Source organism: Nannospalax galili, unplaced genomic scaffold (genome assembly GCF_000622305.1).
Source record: "Nannospalax galili isolate Female #2095 unplaced genomic scaffold, S.galili_v1.0 scaffold513, whole genome shotgun sequence".
Classification (NCBI taxonomy): Eukaryota; Metazoa; Chordata; class Mammalia; order Rodentia; family Spalacidae; genus Nannospalax; species Nannospalax galili.
In genome coordinates this window covers 3629234-3645266 of record NW_008334861.1, presented here as the reverse complement: position 1 = coordinate 3645266, position 16033 = coordinate 3629234, and the positions used below count along the sequence as shown (strand labels likewise).

General features: G+C 47.2%; 1 protein-coding gene across 1 annotated transcript; it reads right to left on the bottom strand.

The window, feature by feature from the left end:
- Positions 1-307: 307 nt before the first annotated feature.
- LOC103731214 (medium-wave-sensitive opsin 1) lies at positions 308-14381 on the bottom strand. The gene is made up of 6 exons (XM_008829579.2): positions 14232-14381; positions 7522-7818; positions 4772-4940; positions 2729-2894; positions 679-918; positions 308-504 (listed from the first exon to the last, which is right to left on the bottom strand). Exons 1-6 carry the CDS (start codon positions 14341-14343, stop codon positions 394-396), a joined length of 1095 nt encoding a protein of 364 aa, XP_008827801.1. The 5' UTR covers positions 14344-14381; the 3' UTR covers positions 308-393.
- Between the last annotated feature and the right edge of the window lie 1652 nt (positions 14382-16033).

The following is a 16033-nucleotide window of genomic DNA, read 5'->3' as shown; positions in this document are numbered from 1 at the left end:
TGAGTTTGTTCCCTCCCTACCTCCAGGTGTTAAGGGCATCCAGTGAACCCTCCATAGGGCTCTCAATTTCTTATTTCTGTAACCCCAACAGTATAAGACACATGCAGATGCCCACCTGCCTTCCCCTTCCATTCTGTCATGATCCTTCGGTGCTATGTATAAACATGGGACTTATAAAGATTAAAATCCATAGTGTGCTGGTCCCTGTGTCCCTTGTACTCCCTTGAGATCTGATGACTGAGTGCTCAGCAGCTTGGGTGACTCTAAACTGTAGTAATAGTCACTGGGACTTGGTTTAGACAAAGGGAATCATGTTTATTTCACAAGGATGGAGGAGAAGGGAGTGGAGACTTAGACAAAGCTTCAGTAGGTGGGACAGCTTAGAGGCAGACCTCATGCAGGTGACACTGAAGACACAGATGAGGCCTCCGTCTTGGAGGTGCTGGAAAGTTCAGAGCTATCATCAACCTTCTTCCCAAAAAGCTGTAAGATGCAGTTTTGAAACTAGAGGAACAGAAAGCATTATTGAGCAAAGCATGGAGGGGCAGTGCACTGTGCTAACAGTGAGTCTTGGAATGTTACTGCCACTCTGTTGACCTACACCTTCCCTTCTCCCATTCAAAATCTTCATTGAGTTCTGGGGCATTTTGAATTTGATCTGCCTGTACTGTTGCTTACCTGCCGGTTCATAAAGACATAGATAATGGGGTTGTAGATAGTGGCACTTTTGGCAAAGTAGGCTGGTAGGGCGGCCACAAGAGGGTGGAAGGCATAGCCAGGGTGGGCAGTGGCAAAGCACACGAAGAAAGTGTAGGGTCCCCAGCAGAGGCAGTACGCGAAGACCATCACCACCACCATGTGCGTCACCTCCTTTTCAGCCTTCTGGGTGGACTCAGATTCTTTCTGCTGCTTTGCCACCTGGAGAAGTCAAGGACAGTGGGTGGGGGAGTCAGCCAGACCTCTGGATCTGAAGGGCCCTGCTGTTATTCTATTGCATTGAGTTGGGGTAGGGCAGCAAGAAGAGGATGACCTAGGGAGGTCTGTGGAGTAGGAAGTGGCTCACCCACTACCTCAACCCTACTTCCACCCCTGAGTCAGAAAATGACCTGACTTGGGACACAGAGTGGCCTTGGGGCTGGCGTTGGAGGAGTTCTTGTAAGGCCTTGAGGCAGTAAGCAGCTGACCTGGCCAAGAAAGGCCCTGTGGGTCAGACCTTTGAACCCTTCACAGCGTCACAGAAACTTGGGAAGGAGAACTAAAAGGCTGAACTTAGCCCTCAGCAGATCCTTTCTGGGAGCATCTAGTCTTATGCTCAGGTTTGAGTCCAAAGGCCTAAATCAAGCACCAGAAGTCAAATTGGCTTTAGCTAAGCCAGGGCCAGCAAGGTGCCTGGTCCCTCAGACTTTTCTAAAGCAGGACAGAGGCCAACTAGTACCTGCTATGGAAGGCTAACTGATAGCAGGCGGGTCATTCAAAAAGGAGCCATGGGGGCTAGAATCCATTGAGGGCTGGAACACCATAGCTGACTTTGCTAGCCCAGAGCTAATACTGCTGAAGCTGGGAAGGCCCTTAGGGAGCTAGCTAAAGTGGTATTGATACCAGACTACCAACCCAGGAGCCAAATTACAGCCTTCAGTCCAAGACAGTGAGGTGACAGGAGCCTCCTACCGGAGCCCATGGCCTCCTCTAGAAAGAGCTTGTAAACACCTGATCCAGTTGTGGGCACAAAGTAGCTTCATATAGGAAAAGCACCACCTGCAGGGACTTCTCCCACATATGCCAGCTAGGGTCCCAGCAGTTAACAAATGGCACATGGAGTAAATGATAGGGGACTTGGTTGACAAAGGGACAATTTATGCTGGAGAGAGCACAAGAGGAACATAGAGCTCTCAGCATCCCAGGACCCAGCCTCCCCATTCTTACTCTCATTTTTTGCAGCCCTCACCCCGCAGTGGTGTCATGACCTGAAGCTGGAGCAGGGACTGGTGATAGACGCAACTTCCTAGGATGCAACCCTAAACATAGGATGGTAGAGAGCAGGTCTGAGAGCAAATGCTCCTTTCCAACAGCCCTGTGAAGGGGATGTAGGTGCTCTGCTGGTTACACTCTGTGGAAGAACTGTCCTAGTCAGGGGAAGACACAGCTTTGCTCCTTCACTGGGTCCTCTACGAAGGAGTAGGCAGTCTCATTCCATCTTGCAAGGGTGAGGACAAGGGAGCTGGTGTTGAGATTGAAATAACCTCATTTATCCCCCCAAAGAACTGCCTGCTTCGCATTACTGAGCGTTTTGTTTTGGTTTTGAGGTATGGTCTCATGTAGACAAGATCAGCCTTGAATTAGCTATGTAGCAGATGAGTTTGAATTTCTGATCCAGCAAAGGTTGACCTTAACTTCTGGTCCTTCTGCCTCTGCCACCCGAGTGCTGGAATTACAGGAGTGTGCCACCATTTCCAGTTTATGCAGAGCTGGGAATGGAGCCAGGGCTTCAACATATGCTAGGTAAAGTACCTTACCAACTGAGCCACATCTCCAATCCTGTACCACTGGGTCTTAATATTTGCTTATACAGATGGGATTTCTTTATATGGGAATAAAAATAGTTTAAGAGACACAATAGACTGGTTTGGGAGCAGTGAAGCAAGGAGCCAAGAGAGTGATCTGGTGCACCTCTGTCCTGGCCTAGACATCCTGTCCGCCCAGGGGGAAAGTAGGAAGGCAAGGCGCTTACTGTTCGGATGGCCAGCCACACTTGGAGGTAGCAGAGCAGGATGATGCTGAGTGGGATGATGCAGCATGTGATCATGAGGACCACCATATAAGACTGAACTCCAGGGTATGAGGTGCCACTGAACACATCTGGTCCACATGATGTCTTCAAGCCATAAGGCCAGTACCTAAAGAGAAGTAACCTATCCTGATCCAGGCTGGGGCAATTTGGAACCTGCCCACCCAACCCAGGCACACTCTTGACTTGGGTCAGGTGTTTTGTTCTGTTTTGTTGTTTTGTTTTGCTTTGTTTTGTTTTGTTTTGTTTTGAGACAGGGTCTCACTGTGGCTGCAGCTGGCCTGGAACTCACTATGCAAATCAGGCTGGACTGGAACTCACAGAGATTCGCCTGCCTCTGTCACCCAAGTACTGGGATTAATGACTTGCGCCACCATGCCCTGGTGGGTCAGGGTTTTTTAAAAATATTTTTCAATTTACTTTATTTTATGTGTATGAGTGTTTTACCTTCATGTATGTGAGTGCACCTGTGCATGCAATGCCCATGGAGGCCAGAAGAGGGCATCAGATCCCCTGAAACCAAAGTTACAGATGGCTGTTAGCTGCTGTGTGGGTGCTGGGAACTGAACTTGGGTTCGCTGCTAGAGCAGCCAGTGTTCTTAACTGCTGAGCCATCTCTCCAGCACCTTTTTATTTTTTATTTTTTGTTATTGTTTTGTTTTTGAGACAGGGTTTCACTGTGTAGCCCTGGCTGACCCGGAAGTCACTATGTAGACCAGGCTGGCCTAGAACTCACAGAGATTTGACTGCATCTGCCTCCCTAGTGCTGGGATTAAAGACTTATGCCATCACACTTGGCAGGTCAGAGGCTTTTTAAATGGAGAAGAAATGAACCAATTTGAAGTGAACAAGTCCATGGTATTTCATACCTACCTGCACAATGTTGTATGACCACCTCCTCTACTTCTAGAACATTCTCATCACCTTAAAACTCTCAGGAAAGATTTTGGCAAATCTTTGTTCATGTATAGATTACATGTCCCATCTCTTTTCTTTGTGGCAAAATTTCATAACATAAAATTTGCTATTATTACATGACATTCAAGACTTTCCCAAGGTTGTGCAATTATCAATACTATCTGGTTCTGGAATATTTTCATCACTCATCATATCCCCTTTTCTCAAAGGGGCGTGAGGCTTCTTCTTCATACACCTGTGAATGCCTGAATTTTTTCTGATGCCAGTTTAGGCCAGGGTTATAATGAAGGGACATGCTTATGGGGTAGCCATGAGGATGAAATAACATTATCCAGTCTGAGCCTCCACCAGGCCCGTCACTAAGCCATGCTTAGTTTCTGGCATCTGTCGTGGCCCTGAAGGGAGGAGGGTGGGAGAGGAAGACACTTTCACAAGCTTGTTTCCCAGAATGTCAGAAGATTCCCAAAGAAAGAGCATCCCCTGTCCAAATGCCACAAGAACTCACTCAGGATTGTCACATAGAACAGTGAAATGCATTGCCCATGTCTCATTCCTCCCAATCAAACATCTGAGCCATTTTCTCATCAATTTGAGTATTTTACACAAAGGATGGCCTGGCTAGGATACATGACCTCCATGACCCAGTATACCTATATCCCTTAAATCCTCTGAACGTGGTAGGATAGAATGTATGGGAAAGAGGCCTGGCATGGAGCTGGCAAGAAGGCCCTGGAATCCAAATGTGCCCTTAGTCTGTTCACTTACTCTGTAACCCTAGGCTGGCCATTTCAGGTTTTCCCAGTGCTCTTGTGACCTGTTTATGGTTGGGAGAAATATTTCCAGAGTCTATGGAGTGGGCCACAGGGCCCCTTTTGATGTTGCAGTCAAACACATCCATACACTCACGTACATGCTGCACCAGGAGTCTGGGGAATGTTTCCTCCTTCCTGCTGTATGCCGGGAGCCCTGCAGGTCCCTAGAACAGAAGTGACTTGCCTCAAGGTCACAGTCTAAACCTCTCTGCTTGATCCTACAGGGAACACTTTCCCAGCACCATCACACTCTTACCTGCTCCAACCAAAGACTGGTGGGGCCGTCCACACAGCAGCCCAGACCCATGCGAAGGTGATGCCCATGGTGGCCAACTTGGCGTCAAATCTCACATTGCCAAAGGGCTTGCAGACTACCATCCACCTCTCCCAGGAAATGATGGCCAGGGACCAGAGGCCTGTGATGCCTACAGGGGGAGAGCAGATAGATGGGGACTTCAAGCTGAACAAAGGATAAACTGCCTCTGCCATACCTGCTTCCTCTTCATACTAGCTGAGAGCTTTAAAGATCACAACTTTCCCTCCAAGCTGCCACATCAAATCCTCTGCAATGTTCTCAGGTCTGGAGTGCAGTGGGTCCCTTAGTAAATGGCTGGCTTTTCAGTCCATTTCTCTGACATATGTGTCTCACCTTCCTTCCCCATGTCCTTCAGGCTCGTCTGCTTTATTTCCCTGCTGAACTCAATGGCTAACCTTATTCCCCTGTCTTCCTACTCTATCCCTTCTTTTTCACCTTCCTCCTAACCTCGACTGCTTTCCCTCTCAAGTGCGATGTTCTCGCTCCTAGTTTGGTCACTGAGTTTTGTGACCAGTCATAGAATCCTGAAGCCAGGAACTTAGAACTCTCACAGTTCAGCATCCATACCAAAAAGAGGCAAGAAAGAGCCATGGCAGCCGAGGGCCTTGTACTTGTGTGTCCACAGGGGTCCTGTAAGTTCTTTATTCCTCTTGGCCTCCAGGACTTCCTTTCTCTGATGCCATTGATGGGATTCCCGGCATCCATGGCCCCACTTGCATGACCATACTAAGGTGTCATTGTCCCAAAGAAATGAGACATGTCAAGTCTTCTGGCTGGTTTGTTGTTCCTTTTGGTGTCTGGGGACAGCTCAAATTCTCCCCACAGTTTGGAAGGTAACACATCGTCTCACATTTGTACATTCCAAAAGTATGCACACAGGTCTCAGAGACTCGTGAATCTGGGTGGGAAATGGTGTCTTGAATTCCACTAACCTCTAAAGGACACTTGGCATTACCTTATATCATAAACGTGGCAGCATTAACAAGATCCTGACTCGGTCAGCCAGAGAAGGGACAGATGTTCTCACATCACCCTACAGGAGTGTCAGATTTTCTGAAATGTCACTCGTTTTCATCTTTTTCAACTTTTAATGGTTGTAAGATCACATCCTTGTTTGTAATATTTTGGTACAGAATACCGTTGCTAATGCTTTCAGTGCATACTTTTAATACTAATGCTTTTAATGAAAAACTATCATCAATATTAAAAACTTTAATACACATTTTTCAATATAATTGTCTGCTTTTGCAATGCTATGGATCTCATTTTATGCATTTGCAAACATTTTCAGAGAGCCATAGGATTCCATTCCACTAAAATCTTGCTGGCTGTTCCACACCTGAGCAGTCCAAGAACATACCCAGAATGGGGGTAGAGGCTGAGAAGAAGCAGAGCCAGGCATGAGATGCCATTTGGGAAGGGCCACGTAGGCACCACTGTGAGCACTTGAACTGGGAAGAGAGACTTTCCTTGATCTTTCTAACCACTCTGCTTCTATACTTTTGGAATGCTGCCCAGCATTCCCTCTGCTCTGAGTCCCATCTGCTCAATCGGCGAGGAGAGAGGGGATGATGAGGAGTCAAGAGTGGGAGCAGCTACTGCTAGATGTCTGTTGGGTGCACAACTAGGCAAGTAGGGCTGCAATCAGGTGTGTTGGTGGGTTTCCCACCTACAGTCTTAACCTCTCAAAGTCTCTGCTCATAACCACAACATTGAAAGCCCCCCTTCTCCTGTCTGCTTAGCAGGGTCATGCTGCTCTTCAGTACACCATCTCCAAGACTTCCAACTACCCTGGCATCTCCTTACCATCTCTTGTGAGGGACTGATGGAGGCACTGTGCTGTCACCATCTGGTTACAGGGCTTCTCCCCAGCACAGAGCCTAACACACTAGTACTTCTTAACTACTATTTTTTATTATGTTTATTTATTTATTTACGTGTGTGTGTGTGTGTGTGTGTGTGTGTGTGTCTGTGTCTGTGTCTGTGTCTGTGTCTGTGTGTGTTGCCAAGGTGCATATGTAGAGGTCAGAGGACAACTTTCAGGAGTCAATTGTCTCTTTCCAAGTGAGTCCCAGGGATCAAACTCTGGTCATCAGGCTTAGCAACAAATGCTTTCACCCAGTAAACCATCTCACCAGCCCTCATCCACTATTTATTGACCTATGTAAATCTTGACCTACATAGGATTAGTGATGGGGGTGAAGAAAGAGTCTGCAACCTGATGGGAACAGTGTCTTTCCCTGGGAATAGCTCATCCACTGGTATGGCTAGCAGGCGATTGTCTCCAGTCTGAGAGACAAGATGAAAGCCCACACATCCCCAGTTTGGGTAGAAGTCTATGCAGGGTACTCAGAGCCCCCTCCTATACAGTTCTGGAATTATCTGGCTCAAGTTCTGGCTCATGTGAACCCCCCAGCCTCAAACTGGCTGTCCCTAGTCAGAGCCTGCACCTAAAGTAGGAACTCAGGGTATGTTGGACTCAAGTAAACTGAGTTTAAACTGAGTGTCCTTGCGGAAACCTTCAGAATCCTGTAAATCTGTCTTCCAATCCCTCTGGTGACCTTGATCCAGCTTTTCCTGTGAGTTATTTCCCTTCACATTGTGCCTTGCACATGCATACCATGAGTGCACCTCAGGGTATGCTGTGTGGTTTTATTTAAGCACACCAGGCTGAGTCTCCTTCAGCTTACCACACAGGGACACAGTGTAGCCTTCTATGACACACAGAGGGTGGCCCAGCACGAAGTAGCCATAGATCTGGTTCACAACACTGATGGTGCTAGCAATGATGGTCTCTGCTAGGTCGGCGACTGCCAAGTTTACCAGAATCCAGTTCAGAGGATGACGCAGTTTCTTGAACCTCATGGTGGCCACCAGCACAAGCCCATTAGTGAAGATGGATGCAACGACCACAAGGATCATCCAGGTAGTGGTGAGGTGGTACACCCATCTGGGAGCAATGTGGTAATTGGGGCCTTCAAAGGGACCTGGAGGCAAGAGGGACAAAACATGGAGAGTAGCTGGATCACAGCCTCGTGCAGCTCTGCCCGTCATCACCCTGATCTCACTTTTCCCTGCTCTATGGGGGCCTCGCTCATGAGCCCCCAATCCAATAGGACTGGTGTCCTTATAAAAAGGACACAGACATTTGCCACTACTGTTTTTGGCAGAATACTTGGAGGGGCTATAAGCCTCAGTCTCTGCTGCTATATAATAAGACCTCACGGCATGGGGAAAGCATACACAAAGAGCCCTGTACTTCCTAGGATTCTGCAGCTGTGTATTATGAAACCCCAACGCCAAATAGCTTAAGAAAAACAGGGATGTCCTGGCTGTGTTAGGAGGGACAGGTAAATTGAATCCCCAGCACAGGTGGTCCTGCGATGCCTCTGCTTCACTCTGTCCTGTGTGTTCCTAATAGTAAACCCTACACAGCTCCCCAGGAACCCCTAATATGAGCAGTAGGGACAGGCCATTGACAATTCAAGATTCATGCAGTCTTTGTCCTCTGTGCAGAAAGGGACAGAGTGAAACAATAGGGCTGCTAATAGACCTGAGAACAGACAACCCCAAACTGTCAACAGATCTCCCCCTAGAAATTACAGCACTTTGATTGGAGCAGAGCAATTAAGACTGGGTGGTATTTTAAACACCCAGTTTGTAGGCAAGCAAAAAGGCTAGAACAATCTAAATCCGACAGCTTCTCAGCCAAAGCCCTTCCCAATCAACAAGAGTCCTCACTGGGCAGAGTGGTGGCAAGATGGGCAAAGGAGAGACTAGGCCCAAGCGGCAGGCAGAGGAAAGACAGAGGTGTCTAGCAATGCCACCAGAGCAGGTGCTCCAGCCTGTCCCTCCCACCGAAAATCTCTAGAACTGATTTCATGAAGAAATGATCCAGAAAGTCAAATCCCAGCTGATTGTGAGGAATATAGGTAAGGAAGGAACTGGGTGGGATGGGGGCAGGGAAGCTGGACTTGTTCAAATCTATTTTGTATTCTAGATTTTACTTTGGACCCTTATAACTAACATACTACATAACTATAAAACAAAATTTATGTTTTTGGTTTTAGGGTGGTTTTTTTTTTTTTTTTTTTTTTTTTTTTTTTGTATTTTGAGATAGGGTTTGGCTATGTGGCCCTGGCTGATCTGGAGCATGCTATGTATATCAGGCTGGCCTTGAACTTATGTTGATCCTCTGGCCTCTGCATCCCAGTGCTTGTGTTGCAAGCCTACCTTGTATGGCCTTGTAGCTCATGCCTAATTTCAAAACTGAAATTTGAAAAGCAATCCCTGATTTCTAGGAGTGGTGGCACATGCCTGCCTAAGGAATAAAATGAAAAGCAACCCTGGTTATCAAAACTAAAACAAAAGAACATAAACGTACATCCAGTCAGTAGCACAATCCCAGAGAGGATTTGAAAGCACACTGGCTCAACTCTGCAACCTAGTGGCATACATCCTAAAGATGGAAAGGCTGTACAAATGTTAGGGCTTCACTAATGCTGTTTTCTTTTCTTTTCTTTTTTTTTTTTTTTTTTGTTTTTTTTGAACCCGGGTCCCCCTGTACCCCCAGTTGTCCTGCATCTTTCTAGGTAGCCCAGGCTGCCTTTGAACTCCAGGATATCCCCCTGCCTCTGCCTCCTGAGTGCTGGGACTACAGGTGTGTGCCACCACGCCTGGCATTTTTTTTTTTTTTTGGCCAGTAATTTTTTTTTTTTTTTAAAAAAAAAAAAAAAACAAATAGCCCAGGCTGGCCTCTAACTTGCTTATTTAGCTGAAGATGACCTTGAACTCTGGGATTACAGATGCTTACCACAGTACCCAGTGGTAATTCTACTACTGATAGTAGTATAGTATTGCTATCACTATTCTGTGTGTGTGTGTGTGTGTGTGTGTCTGTGTCTGTGTGTCTATGTGTCTCTGTGTCTGTTCTGAGACAGAGTAAATGAATAATTATGTAATAGTCATTTCTAATGCCTGGAGAACAACATTCTTAGTGGGAGGGTAAGGAGAGAGATGTAAAACCCATGGCCTTCACTGGTGAGTCAAATCATCACTGGAGAATGGAGAAATTAAAGGAAAGAAAGCTGGGCATGTGCCACCATGCTCATAGTCCCAGCACTCAGGAGACAGAGGCATGAGGATTGCCCATGAGTCTGAGGTCAGCCTGGTCTACATAGTGAGTTCTAGGCCAGCCAAGGCTACATAGGGAGACCCTCCCTCAAACATACACACACACATGCACACACACACACACGCACGCACGCACGCACGCACACACACACACACACGCACACACATCTGCTGAACCCTGGGGAGTCTAGTGGCCGAAATGGGAGTATGTTTCTTCATATCGATGTAACCCCCAACATTTAGTGAATCTGGGCATTGTGTTTCAGCAACTTGCAATGCCCCAGAAAAGACATACCTTCTTAATAAAGCTGTCTTTGCCAAAACACAAAACACCAGCCAAATGCTAGTCAGGCCACTGATGAAAAAACTAAATAAACACTCCAGCTTCGCTGGTTCTAAAAATCGCTAATTCAGGAGGTCACACAGCCAGGCCACACGTCATTCACTTCCTGCTAGCTTTGAAGCAGAGAACATCTCTGAGCTGTGGGTTATGTTAACAGTTGCCTAGGTTACTTTTCAGGAACCTGAGGCTGCTCTTGCTGAAAGCACTGACTCACTTGGGCCTGCAGACGTCTGACAGGGTGACTGGGACAGGATGAAACAACTTGGCCCATCTGTCTTCCTCCTTACTGTTTTGACCTTTGAGTCAGATTCTACTCAACTCTGTGTGTGGACATGCTGGTCAGTAACAACAACAGCAACAAAAAAACATGATACAAGGCTACCCTGACCCACACTTGCTCAGCCTCTTTTCCCCACTTAAGGCTTCAGACACCATAACTATATGTACCAGACCAGGAAAGGAGTAAAAAGAGGCTAAATTAGCCACCAGATTGGCTCTTATCTCATACAAGAAAGAAAGCATCTTTTGAGATCATGGCTATGACCAGTGGAAAATTTCTGGGCTTTAGCCTAGCCCAGCAAACCAATAAAAGCTTGCCTCTCTCTTTGTCTGGAGAACAATCTGACCTTTCTCTCTCAATCAGTGCTGGGCCTTTCTGCTTAAGTTGAAGTTGGGAAGCTTGGGCTGATGTCCCAATAAAGCTTTTGCTTGCGCAGATGCTCCTGACTCTGGGCTTGCTTCGCATTTCTGTCATTTCCGTCAAAAGATTTTGCCTCTGGTAACAGTAATCCCTTCAGATCAACTATTAATTTACAAGTAAATGATAATAGCTGGGTGTGGTGGCACACGCCTTTAATCCCAGCACTGGGGTGGATCTCTGTGAGCTCGAGGCAAGCCTGCTCTACATAGTGAGTTCCAGGACAGCTGGGGCTACAGGGAGACCCTGTCTCAAAAAGACCAGAAAAAAAAGATAATGAATAAAGTTAGAGGAGCAAGTTAAACCACATTGTGGGCAAGTCATCAGGAAGATCTGAAGTGAGGGAAAGTCTAGGGAAAAGTAATTATTTTCTTTATAAAAAACAGGTGCTATTGGCTGGGCATGGTAGCTCATGCTTTTAATTCCAGAACTTGGGGGGACAGACAGGTGGATCTCTGTGAGTTCCAGGCTAGCCTGGTCTACATAATGAGTTCCAGGACAGTCAGGGCTACATAATGAGACCCTGTCTCAAAAAACAAAACAAAACAAAAAAGGGTGCTAGAGAGATTGCTCAGTAGTTTAAAATGCACTCTGCTCTTGCAGAGGACCCAAGTTTGATTCCTAATACCCACATCAGGCTGCCTGTAACTCAAATTCCAGGGAATCCCGTGGCTTCTTCTGGACTCTGTGGGCACCTGCACTCACACATGCACAGACCCCCACACAGACACATTCATATACACATAACTGAAAATAAAAAAATATTTTTTAGAAATGGATTTCAAGGTCAGGCATAGTGGCTCATGTCTTTAATCCCAGCGTTTGGGAGGTAGAGGCAGGCAGATCTCTGTGAGTTCCAGGCTAGTCATGGCTGCATAGTAAGACCTAGGCTCAAAAACAATTTAAAGGGGCTGGAGAGATTGCTCAGTGGTTAAGAACACTGCTTGGTGTTGCAGAAGACCCAGGTTCAAATCCCAGCACCCACATGGTAGCTAACAAGTGTCCGTAACTCCAGTCCCAGGGGATCCGACAGCCTCTTCTGACCTCCGTGGGCATTGCATGACATGGGTGCACTTACCTACATGCAGGCAATACACGCATACACATAAAATAAAAATAAATAAAATTTAAAAAACAATTTTAAAAAGAGAATCGCAAGGCAACAGAGGGGATCCACCAAATTCAAGAAAAATCAAAAGATATAACAATTGGACTGGGGTAGACTCAATGGTAGACTGTTTACTTAGCGTGCACGAAGCCCTGGGTTTGATCTAGTAATCTACATGAATGTGTAGATTTTATCTGAACCTTGATTCAAGCCAACTGAAAAAAGCATTACTTTTTTTCTGGGCATAGTGATAGGTTAAAATGTTGGGGAGAGCGAGCGGATGGAGGAAGGCACCGAGGCACAGATGGAATTCTCAGCGGGATACAGCTTTATTTCGCATGGGGCACCTTTCCCTTGGGGAAGGGAAAGATGTCAGGGAAGGGAAGGGAAAGATGTCAGCGAAGGGAAAGATGTCAGGGAAGGGCAGGGGAAAGATGTCAGCCCACGGGCTGTGAGCTGGGACTTTATATATGGGGGCTTTAGGGTGTAGAAGGGAGGAATGTTTGGGGGAGAAATCAGGGAGGGGGAAGCAGGAAAAGCAGGTAGGATTAGGGTCTGGAAGTGTTTACTTTTTCCCTCTTAAGATAAGAGAAAAACAGCTTCTAAAATCTCTGGTTATCAGGTAGAATCTGCTTATCCTATCTTTGGAGGTCAGAGGAAAGGCAGGCTGCTTCTCAGCAGAGTTTGTTTCCCTTGACTTCAAAGGTCAAGGTGCTTATCAGCTAAGTTCCCTTTTTCGGGCTCCAAAGTCTGTAGGTCCCTGTTGGGGAGGGGGGAAGCTGCTGCTGTTTGGAACCCTAACACATAGTGGTATATGCCTGTAATCCTAGTACTCTGAAGATCATCCTGGGGTTAAGAGTTCCAGACTGGCTTCATAATAATGAGACCCTGTCCCCAAAAGCAAAGTAAGATCTTTTTAACATTGAGTAAGATGCTGCATTATATTCAAGAAATATTGTTAAGCCTTTAGGTGTAATGATGAAATTACAGTTATGGTTTGAAGAGTTTTTTTTTTTATCTTGGCAATCCATACTAAACTCATATAAAACAAAGGATGTGATGTGTTAGACATGGTACCTAAGAATCTGGAGGAGGGGGCCGACAAGATGGTTCAACCCGAGTTGGATCCCAGGGATCCACATGGTGGAGGAAAGAGAGAACTGAAGGGTCACAGATGAAACAAGACAAAACCCGTGGGAGCTGAGGGACAAATATCTGAGCTCATGATATTGTCCCCACTACTTAGTATATGCTTGAAGGTTTGCACAAAATGAAGCCATCAACAGGGATGCTGTACCTCACTGAAGCCTGGGACCACAATAATCCTGTGGAGGCAAAGTACAGAAACCTACCTAGTCTGGCCTGAGGTTCCTGTTGTTAGAGCTGTGGCCCTGGCTACCCCATAGTAGGACATTGCCAACCCAGGATCCTAGGAAAGTTTTAAGGATGGACCTGGTACTGGGGGCCCGGGGCCGGGGAAGCTGTTACTAGTGCCCTCATCATTTGACCATCCTGCATGCAAAGATTTTGGCATAGGCATCCCCTAAGGGCAGAACTTGGACTTTCCCAATGAGTTTGACTTCCAGGATTACTCAGGACATAAAGGTTACTCTGGCCACCTGGAAACTGTCCTCCCTTAGACGTCAGCAGCCAAAGGTGGTGCGCCCTGGGTCAGGCTTGGGTGATAGAGCTTTGATGATCCCCGCCAGTCTAGTCACTTGTCCTCTGATGCAGCTTCCCTAACTTTCCTCTCTGGAGCCAGGCATGCTCAGATGCCTGCCAAACCTTTCCACTTCCCTTAGTGGACCTGTGCTCTACTCCAGGCCACCCCTCCAGCCTTGTTGTGGCTTCAGGAGGTACAGACTCTTCTTCCCTGAATAGGAAGGTCTCTTGAATGCTTCCAAAGATGCAGATTTCCAGGGGATAGGGGAAGCATATGCAGTTTGACAATTCCTGTTTCGTAGTTCAGAGTCCTTTTATCTGCCCATTCATGCCATCATCAAAGCTAAAAGATGTGGGGTTGTATAGAAGAGAGATAGCCTGGGATGGGGATGGTTGGTGGCCTCCTGCATAGTCACCTTGGCCTGGTGACCCAGCCTCCAGGGTACCAGTCGCTCACCTCTGGTACTGTTGCTGTTGGTATAGGTGAAGAGGCTTGCTTGGGTGCTGTCCTCGTAGCTGTCTTGTGTCTGCCCACCTGCAAGTCTTTGGGGAGCCCACTGCTGGGCCATGACTCTGGAAGACACTCTCCCTGGAACCTGCCAGTCTTGGCACACTGCCTGGGGGGGGTCACAGGACTTTATACCAGCGTGCAGGATCAGCCTAGGCTTACTCACCTTAAGGGCTCCCAAACCCTTCACCACGTGATCTCTTAATTGGGCCCAGGACTTAGACCTCTCCCTCCCACCCTCATTTCCCTGCTCCTAAGGCCAGCCCATAAGGGTGGCTTAGGGCCATTTCTTGGCAATAGAACACAGACACACACCTCCAGCTTGCAGTAGAGCTCGTGGGAGTCACTGTGACCCATACTTACATTTCCATGTCTTCTGTTTCTTTCTACTGTTATAGGTCAGGCAGACTCAAGGATGGGGTTTATGGGTTTGGGTTTGAGCAGAGAAGCAGTCCAAAGCTCCAGTCTGCCTCCCTTGTCTGGTTCTGCTGAAGCCCCTGGAAATCTTTCAGGCCAAGGCCTGGAACAAGACTGCACTGTAAGATAGAGCTTGTCAGTGGGCCCAGTGGGTACAGTATGTGCCAGTGGGACTGCTTCCGTGGGATGAAGGACAGGCTCTGACCAACCGTGTATCTTGCTTTCAGCTTTGGCCCTCTCCTTCCCCATGAACTGCATCTCTTACAGTCCCCAGTGGGGGCCCATGTAGGCCTGTCCAGCCACCTGGTACAGCACTTGAACATGTCCACATGGTGCTTCCCTTCTGCCTGTTCAAGTTCACAGACTTTTCTTGGATGGCCCCTGGCTGCTGGCTGCTTCTTGGCAGTGTCTAGGCAAGCAACATCACTGTCCTTCTTTGCCCACAACAGTGTGGCTGCTGGCTCTCCACCTGGTATGGGGTGCCAACTCCCTGTACATTGCCAGTTCCAAGCAGGGATCCTTATTTCCCCTCCATGGCCCCTGCAGGGACCACATCCTTTCTCAAGGGTTCCACCAGCTCCTCTCTACTCAGTCCTGAAATTCAGCTGCTTTGGGGCACCTTGGGTTGGCTTCTTGGGCTCAGCAAACCATATGGGCTAGTAGTCTCCATATTTCCACTCTCAGTGTCACAATTCTTCAGCACTCTTGGCTGCAAGATTAAGGGGCCTCTTCGGCTGGCACAGGGGAAGTCCTGGCTGCCAAGCTGAAGGCTGGAGCCAGGTAGAACCTCTGTGCGGGTACCCAACCCAAAGTGGTGGCTCTGTGTGGAACTGAGTCTTGGTTACAGCTTTGCTAGAACCCAGCAGCAGCCTGGAAAACACATGTCTGCACAAAACTCAGACACAGATGTTCACAACAGCACTCTCCACATGAGACCAAAAGGGACAAACAACTCAAACATGTGTGGCCAGATGATTAAATAAATAAAACAAATGTGGTCTCTTTGTGCAAAAGAGTATCATTCAGCCTTAACAAGCAATGGAGTATTTTTGCATGCTGCAGAGTGGAAGAATCCTGAAATAGAATGCTAAATGAAAGAAGCTAGATGCCAAAAGCTGAATAGTATATGATTCTAGGACAGCAAATATACGGAACAGGCAAATCCACTGAGACAGAAAGCAGGTTCGTTATTACCACTCATGGGGGAAGGGAGATTGTAGTGATCCTGCTTTTTATTTTAAAATTTTATTTATTTTTACTTCACGTGTATAAGCGTTTTGTGTGCATGTAAGTGCACACATATGTGCAATACCTGTGGAGGTCAGAAGAGTGTG

Bases quoted from the DNA above. Each gene is read 5' to 3' on its own strand.
- LOC103731214 (XM_008829579.2), bottom strand. From the start codon at position 14,343: ATGGCCCAGCAGTGGGCTCCCCAAAGACTTGCAGGTGGGCAGACACAA. The intron at 7,819-14,231 runs GTGAGCGACTGG...TCTTGCCTCCAG, and splicing joins CAACAGCAACAGTACCAGAG to GTCCCTTTGAAGGCCCCAAT. The intron at 505-678 runs GTAAGCAACAGT...CTGTTCCTCTAG, and splicing joins ATGTCTTTATGAACCGGCAG to TTTCAAAACTGCATCTTACA.